This window comes from Leucoraja erinacea, chromosome 21 (assembly GCF_028641065.1).
Source record: "Leucoraja erinacea ecotype New England chromosome 21, Leri_hhj_1, whole genome shotgun sequence".
NCBI lineage: Eukaryota > Metazoa > Chordata > Chondrichthyes > Rajiformes > Rajidae > Leucoraja > Leucoraja erinaceus.
The window spans coordinates 19,606,433-19,624,866 of NC_073397.1; the positions used below are offsets into that span (position 1 = coordinate 19,606,433).

The window sequence follows — 18,434 nt, forward strand, 5'->3', positions numbered from 1 at the left end:
ACCATCCTCAGTCCGCACTTCCTCTTTCTTTCTCTCTCAGTCGGCTCAGTCACAGTCACCGGCTCTGCATCACCTCCACAGGCCCAGCATCCACTCCCACAGGCCCCGCATCCACTCCCACAGGCCCCGCATCCACTCCCACAGGCCCAGCATCACTACTACAGGCCCCGCATCACTACCACAGGCCCCGGGCCCACAGCACAGACCCGTCTCGTCCCCAGTGAGCGGCTACCGGGCACGATGGCGGCCCGCGGCCGGGCCTCAGGCCCTCAGGCGTCCGCAGCGAAGCTGAAGAGCGCGGGCAACGAACTATTCCAGCACGGGCGCTACGGAGAGGCGGCAGGACGCTACTCGGAGGCCATTGTGCGACTGCAGGAAGCCGGTAACTGGGGGTGGGGTAAAGAAGCGAGAGGAGGGGTAAAGGGCAGAGAGGGAGGAGGGGGTTAAGGGACGGGGGAGAGAGCGAGAGGGGGGGGGGGTAAGGGAGGAGAGAGACACTACTACCCCCTCTCCCCTCCCTTACCCCACTCTCCCCTCCCTTACCCCCCCCCCCCTCTCTCCTCCCTTACTCCCCCTCCCTTACCCCCCCCCATCTCCCCTCCCATACTCCCCTCCCTTACCCCCCCCTCTCCCCTCACTTACCTCCCTTCCTTTACCCCCCCCCTCTCCCATCTCTCCCTTACCCTCTATCCCTCCCTTCCCTTACCCCCTTCCCTTACCCCCCTCTCCCATCCCCCTTCTCTCCTTTACCCCCTCTATCCCTCCCTTTACCCCCTCCCCCCCCCTCTCCCATCCCCCTTCTCTCCTTTACCCTCTATCCCTCCCTTACCCCCCTCCCCCCCCCTCTCCCATCCCCCCTTCTCTCCCTTACCCCCCTCTCCCCTCTATCCCTCCCTTACCCCCCTCTCCCCTCTCTTACTCTCCTCTCTCCTCCCCTCTCTCCCATCCCCCTTCTCTCCCATCCCCCTTCTCTCCCATCCCCCTCCCCCTCCTTACCCCCCTCTCCCCTCTCTTACCCCCCTCTCCCCCTCCCTTACCCCCTCTCTCCCCACTCTCTCCTCCCTTACCCCGGCTCTCCTCCTCCCCTCCCCTCCCTTACCCCCCTCTCTCCTTTCTTACCCCCCCGCTCTCCCCTCCCTTATCCCCCCCCCCCCCTCTCTTACCCAACTCTCTCCCCCTGTCCCCCCACCTTCCCCTCCCTGCCTGATCCCTTACTCCTCCATCCTCCCACCCCTTTCCATCAGTTGTTCATGGGGCCCATAGGCCCGTTGTGCCTACTGTCAATGATGTGAGTCCTTTTTCCCCTTTGTCTTGCTTCAGGTACAAAATGGCCGGAGGAATTGAGCGTTCTGTATTCCAACCGAGCTGCCTGTTATTTAAAGATTGGAAGTTGCAGTGACAGTATAAAAGATTGCACTGCGTATGTATCCGAGCTACAAGAACTAAAGCAGCAATGTTAGGATTGTTACAAAGGGTAGTAATTTTAGGGCTCGATTACAGAAGCTCCATAGTTAATTTCATCTATCCTAAGCCAAGAATTGGGAATGAAGTCAAGAACAAAATGTCTGATGTGCACAAGTGCTTATCTTTGGGGCACCCTCTATAGCTTAATTTGGGTTCTTAGGTAAAGTTTTATTGTTGTCACGTATACTGAGGTACAGTGAAAAGTTTTTGTTTGTATGCCTTCCAAAAAAATAAGATAATACTAAGCATGAATACAATCAAAACAAGAGACCCAAGAGAAAAATACCAATACCAGCGTGTAGTTCCTCAATAATGTTCCAGAGAAAAAGTCCAATGTCTGTAATGGGGTAGATTGGAGAATCGGAACTGAACCCTAGTTTATTTAAGGACTGTTCAGAAACCTAATAACGGTGGGGAAGAAGTTGTTCCTGAGTAGTGCGCACGTTCAAGCTTCTGTACCTTCTGGACGGGAGCAGGGAGAAGAAGGAATGATCGGGGGAGGGGGGAGGGGGGGGGGGGACAAATCTTTGATTATGCCGGCTCTCCCGAGACGGCATGAAAAGTAGAAGTCAGTGGGGAGTCTGGGCGACATCCATAGCTCTCTGCAATTTCGTGTAGTCCTGGGCAGAGCTGTTCCCAAAACAAGCCGTGAGGCAACCGACAATAGGTTTTCTGTAGAGGTGCATGGTGCATCTGTAGAAGTCAGTTTAGTTTTTTAGTTTCTAGAGATACAGCATGGAAGCAGGCCCTTCGGCCCACTGAGTCCACACCGACCAATGATCGCCTGTATCTTATTTCTATCCTACACGCTAGGGATAATTTATAGAGGCCAGTTAACCTACAAACCTCGCACATTTTTGGAATGTGGGATGAAACTGGAGCACCCATTGAAACCCACGCAGTCACAGAGAGAACGTACAGACTCCGTACAGACAGCACCTGTAGTAAGCATCAAATCTGGGTCTCTGGCGCTACGGCAGCAACTTTACTGCCCCTTATTAAGAGTTGTTGGAGACATTCTAGATTTCCTCACTCACCTGAAGAAGTAGAGGCATTTATTTTTTTTGGTTGTATCCTCAATGTAGTCGCATCCTTCTATAGCTTGGCGATCAGAGCAACACTCTCTACTCCAAGTGCAGTGGGTTAATGAACGTTGCTCTGTCTTGTGGTTCTCCCACCAGGTCTTTGGAGCTTGTTCCCTTTGCACTGAAGCCATTGATCCGTCGGGCTACTGCATACGAGGCGCTGGAGCGGTACCCCCAGGCGTTTGTGGACTTCAGGACGGCCACACAGCTGGACGGCAACGTTCAGGCTGCACAGGATGGCATGAACAGGTATGCATGTAGGAAGGAACTGCCGATACTGGTTTTTATAGAAAATAGATGCATTCAGGCCATTCAGCCCTGCGAGCGAGCACCGCCATTCAATATGATCATGGCTGATCATCCAAAATCAGTACCCTGTTCTGGCTTTTCCCCCATATCACTTGATTCCCTTAGCCCTAAGAGCTAAATCTAACTCTCTTGAAAACATCCAGTGAATTGGCCTCCACTGCCTGTTGTGGCAGAGAATTCCACAGACTCACAACTCTCTGGGTGAAAAAGTTTTTCCTCATCTCAGTCCAAAATGGCCTAACACTTATTCTTAAACTGAGACCCTTGGTTGTGGACTCTGCCAACATCGGGAGTCCACAACCAACATCCTGCATCTACCCTGTCTTAAGAATTTATATGTTTCTATAAGATCCTCTCTCATCCGTCTAAATTCCAGCGAATACAAGCCCAGTTGACCCATTCGTTCATCATACGTCAGTCCCGCCATCCTGGGAATTAACCTGGTGAACCTACGCTGCACTCCCTCAATGGCAATAATGTCCTTCCTCAAATTAGACTATCTTCTGAAGATATATACAACATGCTGGAGTAACTCAGCGGGACAAGCAGCATCGCTGGACTGATGGAATGGGTGATCTTTCGGGTCAAGACCCTTCTTCAGACTGAAGAAGAGACTTGACCCAAAACGTCACCCATTCCTTCTTTCCAGAGATGCTGCCTGCCCCGATGAGTTACTCCAGCATTTTGTGTCTATGAACAGGTAAGCAGTGAGCAAAAGCTGCAGGAGATGCAGGTCCCTGAGGGGGTGAAGCAGCCGGGCCCAGCACGTCGATGCAGTCAAAGAAAGCCCATCAATGCCTCTCCTTCCTTAGAAGATTGAGGAGATTTGCAACGTCAATCAATACTCTCTTGGACTTCGACATGGTTTACGGTAGAGAGCATATTGATTGGTTGTATCACTCCTGGTCCGAGAACACTGATGCAATTATAAAGAAAGCACGTCAGCGCCTCTACTTCCTGAGAAAATTACGGAGAGTCGGTATGTCAAGGAGGACTCTCTAACGTCTACAGGTGCACAATAGAGAGCATGCTGACCGGTTGCATCGTGGCTTGGTTCGGCAACTCGAGTGCCCAGGACCGGAAAAGACTACAAAAAGTAGTAAACACTGCCCAGTCCATCATCGGCTCTGACCTCCCTACCATCGAGGGGATCTATCGCAGTTGCTGCCTCAAAAAGGCTGGCAGCATCATCAAGGACCCACACCATCCTGGCCACATACTCATCTCCCCGCTACCTTCAGGTAGAAGGTACATGAGCCTGTGGACTGCAATGTCCAGGTTCAGGAATAGCTACTTCCCCACAGCCATCAGGCTATTAAAACTCAACTGAAACAAAACTCTGAACATTAATAGACCATTACCTGTTTATTTATTCATGTGTGTTTATATTTATATAATGGTATATGGACACACTGATCTGTTCTGTATTCATGCCTACTATATTCTGTTGTGCTGAAGCAAAGCAAGAATTTTATTATCCTATCTGGGACACATGACAATAAACACTCTTGACTCACAGTCTGGGTTGGGTGTTTGAACACTTGGGAATAAGAGGTTGCAGATAGTGGTGAACACTGCCTGGTCCATCACAGGTATTCTCCTCACCATCAAAGGGATCTATAGCAACCAGCATCATAAAAGACCCCACACCACCCCGGCCGCACTCTCATCTCATTCCTATCGTAAGGAATACGGTACTGACCACCATGTTCAAGAACAGCTTCTTTCCAACAGCTGTTGAACACTGCAACACAACTTCAGCTATGAGCTATGGATCACCGTTCCATATTCTCCAGAGTTGCTGCCTGACTCGTTGAGTTACTCCAGCACTTTGTCTTTTTTTTAAATAAATCAGCATCTGCTGTTCCTGGTTTTGACTAATAGTAATTTGTTGCTGGCAGTTGCCCTAGAATGGGTTAATGATGGTGAGGTGGTAATTGCCTTGTTTTGGACTGCTGTTGTTTCCTTCCCGTCTGCCTTGCAAGTCATCTTCCTTTGTTTATCATCTATCCCCATTGCAGAATGAGGAAGGTGTTGACGGAGAGGGATGGAAACAATTGGCGTGATAATCTCCCTCCTATACCGTCCGTGCCCGCCACACTTCAGCGGAAGTGGAGACCCAACCCTCCCGGAAATACGGGCGCGGAGACGGCAACTATACAGCAGAATGGAGACGGCACAGGTCAGTTGCTCAGACCAGACATGAGGCATAGATAGGGTAGACAGTCGGAGCCTTTTTCGCCAAGGTGGACATGTCAAAGACTAGAGGGCACTATGCCTGCATATCGTTAAATTTGCCCCTCTCACCTTAAAGCTGTGCCCTGTAGTCTTTGACATTTCTACAGTGGGGGAAAAAGATTCTGACTGTCTACCCTATCTAAGCCTCTCATAATTTTATATACTTCTATCGGGCCTTCTCTCAAACTCAGATGATCCAGAGAAAACAATACAAGTCTGTCCAACCTCTATTTGTGGCGCAGTGGTAGAATCGTTTTCTTACAGCGCCATCGACCCAGGTTGAATCCTGACTGTAGGTGCTGTCTGTATGGAGTTTATACGTTCTCCCTGTGACTGTGGGTTTTCTCCGGGTGCTGCGGTTTCCACCCATATCCCAAAGACGTGCAGTTTTATGAGTTAATTGGTTTCAGTAAAATTGTAAATGGTCCCTAGTGTGTAGGATAGTGCTAGTGTCCAGGGCAATCACTGGTCGGCATGGACTCAGTCGGCCAGAGGACCTGTTTCCACGCTGTATCTCTAAACTTATAACTAACGGCATGGGTTTGGCGCACGGGGAGTTAATGGGCATGGGGAAGATGGAGATTAGCATGATGCACAAGGCAGCCCTGGAAGCCTCTTGAGAGGAAGACTAATCCCGAATGGTTGCTTTATCCAGCTTCCGCCAGCCTCGTGCAAGCCAGATCTTTGAAGGAAGCAGGGAACGCACTGGTGAAGAAGGGAGAGCACAGGAAGGCAGTGGAGAAGTACAGTGAAAGCCTGAGGCTGAACAGCAAGGAGTACACCACCTTTACCAACAGGTAACGAGCAACATTAGTCTGGGTCAAGGTCGTAGCACAGTGATGTAACTGGCAAACGAACCAGGAACACCTTCTTCCCACTCTTGTTATTAGGCTTCTGAATGGTCCTTCCATAAGCTAGGGTACTGTCCAATTCACCTCTACCCCATTGTGGACATTATACTTTGTCTCTGGAACTGTTGCACTACAATGCTGAGAATGATATTCTACACTCTATATCTTCCCCTTTGCTTTAACCATTGTACTTGAGTTTTACTTGATTATATTTATGTATAATATCCGATCTGTCATAGCAGGCGAACAAAAGCTTTTCCCTGTACCTTGATACATGTGACAATAATAATCTCAACCTAAAGAAATCAGATCGGGTCTAAAGAAGGGTTCGAAGCCAAAACGTCAGCTATTCCTTTTCTCCAGACGCTGCCTGATCAGCCGAGTTATACCTGCACTTTGTGTCTATCTTTGATATAAACCAACATCTACGGTTCTTTCCTATTCAAATCAGACCTCATCTTTGTGTTAATTCAGGAACCCTCTGTAACCATTCCAATGTGTGGGGGTCACTAGAAAGGTTGCATTCATTACCCATCCCTGATGATTAATTCCACTGCCAGTGGCTCTGGTTTTACCTGCTGTCTGCCCCTAATTTCCTGAACTGGCCTGTGTGGTTCCTGGCAGGGCTCTGTGTTACCTGAACCTGCAGCAGTATCGTGAAGCAGAGAAGGACTGCACGTCCGCTTTGGGCTTGGATCCTGCAAACCTGAAGGCATTCTATCGACGCGCACAGGCTCGCAAAGAGCAGAAGGTAAGTAAAATACAGCTTGCAAACGTGTTTAGATTAGAGATACAGCATGGAAACAGGTCCTTCGGCCCACCGAGTTCACATCAACCATCGATCACTGTTCACACTAGTTCTATGTTAAACCACTTTATCATCCACTCCCTTCACACTGGGGGCAATTTTTAATTTTTTTATTTTTTAATACATTTTTATTAGAGGCATCTGCATATCATAATCCAAACTAATGCAGACTTTGTTTAACGGTTACATATTAAATATCCAGGATTTCAGGGACCCAGTTATCAAAGTAGTTGGGATCCTCCTTTATCAGTTACATACTCTGGGGGCAATTTACAGAGGACCAATTAAAATACAAACCCACACGTCTTTGGGGTGTGGGAGGAAACCGGACACCCAGAAGAAACCCATGTGGTCACAGAGAGAACGTACAAGCACCACACAGGCAGGTGTCAAGTGGGGCTCAAGTACTTCCTCCGTTAGTTCGTTCCATATACCCATCACACTGTGGAAAAAGCCGATTCTCAAGTTCCTATTAAATCTTTCTCCTCCCACCTTAAACCTATGTTCTCTGGTTCTTGATTCCCCTACTTTGATAAAAGACAATGCATTCACCCTATCTGTTCTCCTCATGATCTTATACACCTTTATAAGATCGCCCTTCAACCTCCTGCACTCGAAGGAATAAAGTCCTAGCCTTCCCAACATCTCCCTAAAGCTCAGGGCCTCGAGTCCTGGCAACAGCCTCCTCGGCCTCTCTGCTCTCTTTCCAGCTTAATAAAGTCCTTCCTAAAGCTGGGTGGCCAAAATTGAACACAATACTCCAAGCATAGCTATGCCAACAATTTGTACAACTGAAACATGACATCCCAACTTCTATAATTCAGTAGGACACAAAGTGCTGGAGTAAATCAGCAGGTCTGCAGATATCTCTGGAGAACATAGATGGGTGACCATTCGAATTGGGAACCTTCTTAAGACTCTGAAGAGGGGTCCTGACCCAAAACGTCGCCTAATCGTCACCTAATCATGTTCTCCAAAGATGCTGTGTGGTCCGCTGTGTTTCTTCAGGGCTGTGTGCCCTTTTGTGTAAACTAGAATCCTCAGTTTGTTGCTTCTACACCTCTATACTGATAAAAGCCAATGTACCAAAAGCCTCCCTGACCACCCTAAAACCACTTTCAGGGATCAGTGTACTTGCACTCCTCAATCCCTCTGCTCTGTTTCAAAGTGATAGGAGCAGAATTAGGCCATTCAGCCTATTGAGTCTGCTCCACCGTTCAATCATGGTTGATCTATCTTTCCCTCTCAACCCCATTCTCCTGCCTTCTCCCCATAACCTTTGACACTCTTACTAATAAAGAATTTATCAATCTCCACTCTGAAAATATCCATTGCAGTCTAAGGCGATGAATTCCACAGATTCGCCACCCTCTGACTAAAGAAGTTTCTATAATAAATCTTGACTTCTCCAGATGTTTGAGGTTGGTTTGTTTTGCAATATTGTAAAGGGTTGATTGGAAAGAGTGCTCTAGGTCTTGCTTTTATTTCCCCAGAATTACAAGGGCAGCCTTGCTGATCTTCAAGAGATGCTGAAACTGGATCCAAACAACGCGGCTGGGCAACGCCTGGTCCAAGACATTGAGAAGCTTGTTAAATAAAAGCTTGCTATGTGGGAGTCTCGAAGACACTTGCTGAGACGACCTCACCCTTGAACAAATTTTGGGGGGGAAAACCTGTGCTTGTTGCATATATGGATTTGCATTTGTTTTGCTTTTCAAATACTTTTCTGAAAATCTGGTCTGACACCAAAGAGAGCGTTGGGATTAAGCTGTTTTAGAATTGTAGTTGGTTTGATGCAGATTGTGCCTGTCCTCGCACAAAAGAGACACTTGTAAATAGAGGCAGCTCCTATACAGCTTGCATCAGAATCCTTCACCTGAATTAATCCAGGATTGCACAGATCAATACTATAGATCTAAGACTATAAATAGCGACAGGCCTGTTTGCAGATTGAGTTCCTGAGCAGCAAAAGAGCATCTAACATTCTTTTTAAACAGCATTATTTGGAAAATCTACAACAATTGGGTTCTGTTATTTCTTGGTTATTTCTTAGTTCCCCACCCCACCTTGGTTTTTCTAGTGATTATGTTTTGTTCTTTGCCGGGTATACTCCAATTATATCTGTCCAATATCCTAGATGTGTTGACTTTTGGATTCAGCTGACTACATGCACAATTGCACGCACATTCAGTTAGTAGAGGGTATTCAAATCACTCCAGTCAGTGAAACCTTAATGTTTCTGTTCTTTTAAATGTAGTTCATTCTGTGCGGAAGGGGAGAGTAATGGAGTGATTGTCTTTGTTCACTTGGTTCATTTAATCGACCATTTACCCTGTGCTTCCATCTATGCCACCTCTTCAGTAATCTGTCAGACGCTTTACTTGTGTGTCAGTTGCACTATCGGGCTACATTTCAGCTGGGAATGAGCCTGCCTGAGGAACAATACATAGAATTTAACAGCAGCATGAGAGCATGTGTATATAGGAACATATTTCAGTGTTGTAGGAGGAAAAGCTTCCAGGGAATTAACATTAGAGCTGGTTGAATGGAGAACATGGGAGGACCAATCCACCTAAAGAGATGTTGAAAAATTACCACACTGTCCACAAATGCCAGAACCATAGAAATCTGCTGGGACTAGACACAAAATGCTAGAGTAATTCAATGGGTCTGGCAGCATCTCTGGAGCAAAGGAATAGGTGACGTTTCGGGTCTGAACCCTTAGAACCTCTCTGAAGAAGGGTTCCGACATGAAACGTAACCTGTTCCTTTTCTCCAGAGATGTTGTCTGACCCGTCGAGGTACCCTGCCATTTTGTCTATTTTTGATATAAACCCTCTGCAGTTTCTTTCCACACACTTTGCTAAGATTTTGGTCAGTTTTGTCAGCACTAAACTCTGGATTCATTCATGGATTAATGCTGTTTAATTGGAGCCATCTCGTGTCAGGCAATGGAATGGAGATATGGTGCTTTTTTGACTCGCCACTAATAGATTCCTAGACCAAATGTTCCAAACACCCCGTACAATATTCCCAGTTCTCCTTCAACTACAGAGCAGACCTACTGAGAGAACAAGTGGGTATATAAACTAGTCAAATATCACATGGTTGCAATGTGAATTGTTGAGTTGAGTACCGGCCCATTACTTCCTGTGCTCCAGGTGTCCTAGCAAAAACTTTAGACACACAGTGAACCTTTTCTTCCTCCCACCTCTGATCTATTGACAAAGAGGATTTTCTTTAGCCCAATTGTCATACTTGAGGTACTGAAGTAACATAGCCATGAGAATATAGAACTTAAGCAGTGTAGATGGAGCAGATTTGACAGCATTTGTGGCGGGTAGAGACGGCTGTGACCCCTTGCATTTAAAGTAGGGAAGAAGTTTTTAGCCGAGGTCAAGATTTGTGTTTACCATCAGAAATCAGACTGTCTCTTTGGTGAAGTCATGTTTATTGCAGATTGAACTGTTAATAACCTTCCTGCCTCAAGCATGGTTCCAGATATCTCAGGCATTCAATGGTGTGGTTTGGATCTTGTATTGCACTGTAAATCTCAAACTCAGGTATTAAACTGTTAATAAATGACAAGGGATGTCTTTTCATTATTGAAGTGGAGGTCTTGCCCATCTTGGGGAAGGTGAAACCACCATGGTGGTAATTAATCTCAACACAGAAACAGACCATGTGGCCTAACTCATTCATGCCAACCAAGATGCCCCATCTGCCTGTATTTGGCCCATATATCCCTCTAAACCTTTTCTATCCATGTTCCTGACCAAATGTATTTTAAATATTATTGTACCTGCCACAACTACTTCCTCTAGCAGTCCATTCCATGTACCCACCATCATCTGTGAAAATGTTGTCCCTCGGGTTCCTATTAAACCTTTCTCACCTTAAACCTACACCCTCTAGTTCACAATTTTCCCTAGACAGGGAAGATGACTTACCTTATGTACCTCATTATGTCACACATCTCTAAGATCAGCCTTCTGTGCTCCAAGGAATAAAGTCCTAGCCTGCCCAACGTCTCCCTATAGCTCAGGCCCTCGAGTCCAGGCAACATCCTTGTAAATCTGTGCCCCTTTCTAGATTGATGGCATCCTTCCTAGAGCAGGGTGATCTCTCCAACAACCTGCACAGTTGCAACAGGACATTCCAATTTCTGTAGAAACTAACAACTGCAGATACTGGTTTATACCAAAGGTAGACAAGCGCTGGAGTAACTCAGCCAGTCACGTATACCTTGAATTAAAGGATAGGTGACGTATCGGGTCAGGACCCTTCTTCAGACTGCAATTCCTGTGCTCAATTTCCTGACCACTGAAACAAACTGCCAAATCCCTTCTTCACCACCCTATCTAGCCGTCACCACTTTTAGATTAGATTAGAGATTTAGAGAATTACCAGGTGTGTACCCGTTGGGCCCGTTCATCTGTCTTTTCTTGGCTTATTTCCCTGGATTCTAGTAGTGTTACTTAACCTTCACTGTCCACTGCGTCAACAAAATGTTATCCACTGTCGAACTAATTATGTTAAGATAGTCATCTATATTAATAAACATGATGACAAACAACAGTGGACCAAAACCCGCAGCTCACCACTGTCATAAGCATCCACCATCAACCTCCGACTGTTTCCATGATGTCAATTTAGTACCCAGTTCATAAGTACATAAGCCATAGAAACAGACTTAGGCCATTCAGCCCATTGAATCTACTCCACCATTCAATCACGGCCGATCCATCTTTCCTTCTCAACCGCATTCTCCCCGTATTCTTTGACACCCTCACTAATCAAGAATCTATCAATATCCGCTTTAAAAATGACAGCCTCCACAGCTGCTTGTGGCAATTTGACGGATTTATCAACCTTTGGCAAAATAAATTCCTCCTCGTCTCTTTTCTAAAGGTATGTCCTTGTATTCTTGCTGTGCCCCCTGGTCCTAGACTCTCCCATTAGTGGAAACATCCTCTCCACATCCATTCTATCCAGGCCTTTCATTATTCAGTAAGTTTCTACGAGACCCCAACACATCCTTTTAAACTCCAGCGATTACAGACCCAGAGCCATCAAACACTCACCTTGGCTTTCATGATCTCACCTTGCAGACTAGCTCACCACAATGGACCTTGTGAACGATCTTACTGAAGTAAGTGCAGACACCGTCTGTCTATTGCCCTACCATCAAATAACTCAAATTCATGAAACTATTTCCCATGTTCAAAGCCACACTAACCATCTGCAATTAGACATCCTTCCAAACGCTGGTAGATCCTGTCCGAAGATAGACAGAGTGCTGGAGTAACTCAGCATCTCTGGAGAGAAGGAATAGGTGATGTATCAGGTCGGAACCCTTCTTCAGATTGAAAGACAGAGAAGGCCAGAACAAAACGGGCCAGCAACAGATGATCTCAGGAAGGATGGAGTCCATTGTTGGCTGGGAAGATGCTGTACCTCGGAATCCCCTGCGGTAATTTTCCTACCCTTGTTAGGCTCACCAATCTGTACTTCCATAGCTCATCCTTGCAGCCCTTTTAAATAAATACATCAGCCACCCTCCAGTCTTCTGCTGCCTCACCTATGGCTAATGATAATGCAAATATCTCTGCTAGGGTCTCTGAAATTTCTTCCCTAGCTTTCCAAGATGTCGAAGGATACACTTGATGAAGCCACAAATCTTGGTTTAATTGTCGAAAAAAGCTATAACTAAGCATTTCCTAGGGTGAAAAGGTAAGTGGACATTAAAGCAAAAAGTTTAAATTTGAATCACAATAAACTTCAAACATGTTTCCCCAACCCTTCCTAAAGGGAGACACTGAACTGCTTCTGCAGGATATTATTTTATATGGAGACTTTCCAGAACCAACATGCATTTTCTGTTTCGATTTCTCTAAATTCCATACACGAGAAAAGAAGAGAACCAAAGCACTTTAGATCCAGTTTCAGTGTAGTTTAATAAAGGTGTAAGTAGGACATACATTTAGGACAATCAACACAATCTCTGTTTGACCTTTATCTCCCAGACTCTTTGATCAATTCTCTCCCCATTGAAACCTCAACAACATGAACAATTTATTCAATTGTTTTTCCAAAAGTCTTCTCTTCACAAAGAGGGTTTCCTGGAGTTTTTCCAATCCTGCAATAAATGAGACACCCGTTAACTGGTTAAAGAGTTGCATCACCAGGCTGCCTCCCTCAAGATTCGAGGTGACATCCTCGACAATAATCCTCATCACTGATGTTCCGCAAGGATACATTCTCAGCCCCCTTTGTTACGCTTGATACACCCATGACTGCGCAGCCAAGTACAAATCATAATCATACTTTATTAGCCAAGTCTGTTTTGCAACATACGAGGAATTTGATTTGCCATCCAGTCATACCAATAAATAGCAACAAGACACAAAATACATTTTAACACAAACATCCACCACAGTGACTCCCCCACATTCCTCACTGTGATGGAAGGCGAAAAACAAAGTTCAATCTCTTCCTTTCTTTAGGAAGGAACTGCAGATGCTGGAAAATCGAAGGTACACAAAAATGCTGGAGAAACTCAGCGGGTGCAGCAGCATCTATGGAGCAAAGGAAATAGGCAACGTTTCGGGCTGAAACCCTTCTTCAGACTGATGGGGGGGCGGGGAGAAGAAAGGAAAAAGGAGGAGGAGGAGCCTGAGGGCTGAGGAAGGGGAGGAGTCAGCAAGGACTAACAAAATTGGGCGAATTCAATGTTCATGCTCCCAGGATGCAGACTCTCCAAGCGGAACATGAGGTGCTGCTCCTCCAATTTCCGGTGTTGCTCGCTCCGGCAATGGAGGAGACCCAGGCCAGAGAGGTCGGATACAGAGTGGGAAGGGGAGTTGAAGTGCTGAGCCACCGGGAGGTCAGGTTGGTTATTGTGGAACTTCCTTTCTTTGTTCTCCTGCGGTCGGGGGCTTCGAGCCTTCAGTTGACGGGACGATCTTGGCTCCTGTAGCTGGCAGTCGGGCCCACTACGTCGGGGCGATCAAGCTCCTGCATTCGGGGGAATCTCAGCTCCCCTGCGCTGGGCGATCCACGGCCCCTCGGGTTCAAAGTCAGTCTCGAGCAAGGCCGCCAGCTCCATGATGTTCGGCCGCAGAATGACCGGAGATACGATCTGGAAAACAATCGCATCTCCGGCAAGGTAGGAGATTGAAAAAAAGTTTCCCCCCGAGCCAATCCCCCACCTCCCACATAAAACAAACCAGAGAACATTAACATAAACTTTTAAAACACAAAAAATAACAATAACAACAAAAAGACAGACAGACCGTCGGCGAGGCTGTCATCTGAAAATCCAATTCAATTTACAAATTCGCAGACAATACCACTGTAAAAGGCCAGATATCAAATAATGAAGCAACGGAGTACAGGAAGGAGATTGAGAACATCACAACCTGGTGCCAAGACAACCATTCCCTCCCCAGACACTCCCACTTCTGCCCTCTCCCATCAGGCAAGAGGTACAGAAGTGTGAAAATGCCACACCTCCAGATTCAGGGACAGTTTCTACCCAGCTGTTATCAGGCAACTGAACCATCCTATCACCAAGCAGATAGCAGTCCTGACTTCCCGTCTCCCTCATTGGAGACTCAGACTAGGTTTAATGGGACTTTACCTTACACTAAAATTATTCCCTTTATCCTGTATCTGTACACTATGGACGGCATCATTCTAATCTCTATTCTTTCCTCTAAATAGATAGCACGCACCCAAAAAGCTTTACTGTACCTCTGTACACGTGACAATAAACTAAGACAGTCAAAAGCTCAGGTTTCCTCTTCCCATGGAAGGATGAGACAATGCCTCGATTCATCCAACTACACAAGACACTAGCTATGCTGCTGGTATTTCTACCCCTTGGACGAGTTGATCACACACTGTGGCTGAGGTCATGCAAACCAAGATCTGGCAAGGCTAAATAAGTGTTGGAATAACACAACGGGTCAGGCAGCATCTGTGGAGGACCTGGATAGATGGAGCTTCAGAATGGGACCCTTCTTCAGCCCCCACTGCTTTCAGTCTGAAGATTCCCAACCCAAAATGCCACATGTCCATGTTCTTCGGAGATGCTGCGCGACCTGCTGAGTTACTCCAGCACTTTGTGCCTTTCTCACTATCAGTTTAGAGATACCACCACCCCATCAAGAGCACGCTGACCATTGATCACCCACTCATACTAGCTCCATGTTATTCCACTTTCTCATCCACTCCTGACAGTGTAATTTTTGTAAACCAACATCTGCAGTTCCTGATTTCTCTTATCCGCAAGCCTAGCTGCTTTCAATCCTGAAGCATATTAGAGAATCAGTGAGTTTTAGATTAACCTGAATGTATTTTGATATTGTAAAAGAACGCAAAAACAAAGCAGAAGCAAGATTTGCAAGGGATGTGCCATGAACGGAAAGGATTGAACACGTTAAAATGGCCATCGACATTTCAATTTATGTCTAAACCTCTGAACCAGGAATAACACAGTCAATGGACCCGATCACAGTCACGCTGCAGGTAGTGCTGTTGCCTCAGATTCAGCAATCCAGGTTTGATCCCAACCTCTGCTGTTTGTATATCCTTCGCTTCCCCCTGCTTTCCTCCCATGTTCTAAAGACACGCAGGCTGACAGGTTGGGTAGGAAAGAACTGCAGATGCTCGTTTAAATCAAAGGTAGACATCAAATGCTGGTGTAACTCAGCACAAGAGGCAGCATCTCTGGATTTTCAGGTTGAGACTCCTCTTCAGTCTGAAGAAGGGTCTCAACCCGAAATGTCACCCATTCCGTCTCTCCAGAGATGCTGCCTGTCCCGCTGAGTTACTCTAGTATTTTGTGTCAACCAGGCTGACAGGTTACTGGGCCACATGGTGGGTGGGTGGTCAGAGAGCTGCAGGGTGTTAATGGTCATACGAGAGGGAATAGGTTACAGGGGAATAATTGGGAGAATGGCATTGCTCTTCGAACTGGTTTTGCCTCAATGGGCCAAAAGGCCTCCTATATCATAAAGATAGCACACAGAAGAATACAGCACAGGAGCGGTCTCGTTGGCCCACAATGTCATTGTCGAATACAATGTCAAATTAAACTAATCCCTTCTGCTTGCACATGATCCATTCTGTCCATTCCCTGCATATCCGTGCCTATCTAAAAGCTTCTTAAACACCACTATTGTATCTGCCTCCACCACCACCCCTGGCAGCACTTTCCAGACACCCACCACTCTAAGAAAATTGCCCCGCATATAAACTTTGCCCCTCCGACCCCGTGTAGAGGGTAAAAGTGGCAGCACAGTGGGTAGAGCTGCCACCTCATAGCGCCAGAGACCCAGGCTCAAGTCCGACCGAGAGTGCTGTCTGTGTGGAGTTTGCAAATTGTCCCTGTAACTACATGGGTTTCCACCCACTTCCCAAAGACGTGCAGGATTGTAGATTAGTTGGCCCTCCATCAATTGCTCTCTCAATGTGTACTAAGAAAGTGGTTAAGAGAGTGGGATAACATAGAATTAGAGTCAACGGGTAATCGATGGCCAGCATGGACAGGGTGGGTCGAAGGCCCCGTTTCCATGCTGTATCTATGGCAAGCCTGGAGTGACACGAAGGCCACAGACACGAACACAGAGCAGATGGGCCAAATGGCCTGGCAAAGCACTGTACATTTCATTTGATACTGAATGCTGGTTTAGTTTAGATACAGTGTGGAAACAGGCCCTTTGGGTCATGGAGTCTGTGCCACCCAGCAACCTCTCCGTACACCAGCACTATCCTACATGCTAGGGACAATTTCGCCAAACAAATTAACCTATAAACTTGTACGTCTTTGGAATGTGGGAGGAAACCGGAGCACCAGGAGAAAACCCACGCATGTCACGGGGAGAACATACAAACTCCACCCAGCCAGCACCGTAGTCAGGATCGAGCCGGGTCTCTGGCGCTGTGAAGCAGCAGCTCCACCGCTGCTGTTGAATTGAGGGGGGAAGGTGGGCAAGGTGCAGCGGTCGGCCATGTTGGAGGTGAGCAGAAGGCTGTGACACCGACCTGCAGACGTGGCCTCTCCTGGTCAGACCACGGCTCCTTTCCTCTGCACATCGTCTTTAGCCTGATGAGCCTGAAGCACAGCCACCGCCTCCTCCACCTGCAAGAGACCAAGCAAGGTTATGTAGGCTCGGCATGTCCAAGGACAGCTGCCTAGGTGATGTCTGCTATATAATTTTACTGGGCCCGTTTCTGTGCTGTATGACTCTAGGAGGTCCAGGACAGTAAGGTCGATATGGGAATGGGACAGGGATCCAGCCAGCCTTGGGGGACCGAGCGCAGGATTACAACAAAGTTGGACCATGTACCAGGAAGCCATGTGAAGAATATACAGTAAACCCTCATTGTAACGGACCATGGGGTGGGAAGGGTCAGTTATTGCCGACTGTCCGCTATAACCGAGTACGGGATTACAGAGTAATAGTGTATCATTGTATAAGTAGTAGATACATAGAACTACAGATGGTGGCTAATATCCAAAAGGAGACAAAATGCTGGAGTAACTTAGCAGGTCAGGCAGCATCTCGGGAGAACGTGGATGTTTAATATTTTGGGTCGAGACCTTTCTTTATACTCTAGGTGTGGATCTGGGCCTGGAATCCAGGTGAGTTGATGCAAGGATCGGTTGTGTCAATGGTGGCTGCCCGCAGGCGGCAGGTAGGGGACGGCGGCGGTGGCAGGTGTGGCCTGGACGTGGCGTTGGAAGCTGTCTGGGCTGGCGGTGGTGGCAGTGGATCTGGCCTGGAAGCAGCTGCGGAGGTAGTGTGGGCTAGGGGTGGCGTCGTCAGTGAAGGACGGTTGGTCCGTCCCCTATAAACGACGCCGGATATAACGATAATAAGGAGGGCTTACTGTATAACCCTTCAGCTTTCTCCGTCAACCACAGGACACCAGCGACCCTCTGCCATTCCCAACCCCCACAACATCCACCCCTCTCGGTAAACAAGGCCTCGCTGGCCACTCTCGCACCTTGGAGCAGAGGATCTCCTGAGACTCCAACATGTGCAGCAGCTCGGAGTTGTCGATCTCCAGCAACATCCCGGTGATTTTGCCGGCGAGGGTCGGGTGCAGACTGTGGATCAGCGGAAAGAGACGCTCACCTATAAATCAAGAACATAAGAGTTCCAAAACGTCTCCAGTAATCATCTGCCCATGGCTTCTAAACAGGCCAATATCCAAAAAGACCTTTGCGTTGAGTTTTGTATTGTCATATGTACTGAGGAACACAGTGAAACGCCTTTGTTGCTTGCTATACGGTCAGCAGAAAGATTTTACATGTTTACAAGGTGAATCGAGAACCAGAGGACATTGGTTTAAGGTGACGGGGGAAAGATTTAATAGGAACAAGAGGCAACTTCCCCTCCCCCCCCCCCCCCCCCCCCCCCCCCCACACAAAGGGAGATTGGTGTATGGAGTGCGCTGACAGAGGAGGTATTATCGCAATGTTTAAGAAACATTTAGACAGGTACATGGATAGGATAGTTTTAGTGGGATATGGGCCAAACACAGGTAGGTAGAGTTAGTGTAGGTGGGACAGGTTAGTCGGCGTGGGCAGGTTGGACTGAAGGGCCCGTTTCCATACTGTGTGACTATGGTCAGGAACTATGCAACTGGGTGGCACTGTGGTAGATT

The 18,434-nt window shown here is 47.2% G+C and overlaps 2 protein-coding genes across 2 annotated transcripts in view; one reads left to right on the plus strand and one right to left on the minus strand.

Annotated features, from left to right (window-relative positions):
• On the plus strand, positions 1-10,343 carry tomm34 (translocase of outer mitochondrial membrane 34). Its single transcript, XM_055652329.1, has 7 exons — positions 1-382; positions 1,321-1,420; positions 2,646-2,798; positions 4,880-5,040; positions 5,752-5,893; positions 6,572-6,698; positions 8,249-10,343. Exons 1-7 carry the CDS (start codon positions 241-243, stop codon positions 8,351-8,353), a joined length of 930 nt encoding a protein of 309 aa, XP_055508304.1. The 5' UTR covers positions 1-240; the 3' UTR covers positions 8,354-10,343.
• LOC129707353 (embryonic polyadenylate-binding protein-like) overlaps positions 10,094-18,434 on the minus strand; it is a 27,845-nt gene continuing 19,504 nt past the window's right edge. The window contains exons 12-14 of the mRNA XM_055652328.1: positions 17,772-17,902; positions 16,806-16,902; positions 10,094-12,894 (exon numbers count right to left, since the gene is read on the minus strand). Of these exons, the coding sequence (XP_055508303.1) occupies positions 16,828-16,902; positions 17,772-17,902 (206 nt within the window). The 3' untranslated portion in view covers positions 10,094-12,894; positions 16,806-16,827. The remainder of the gene's footprint in view (positions 12,895-16,805; positions 16,903-17,771; positions 17,903-18,434) is intronic.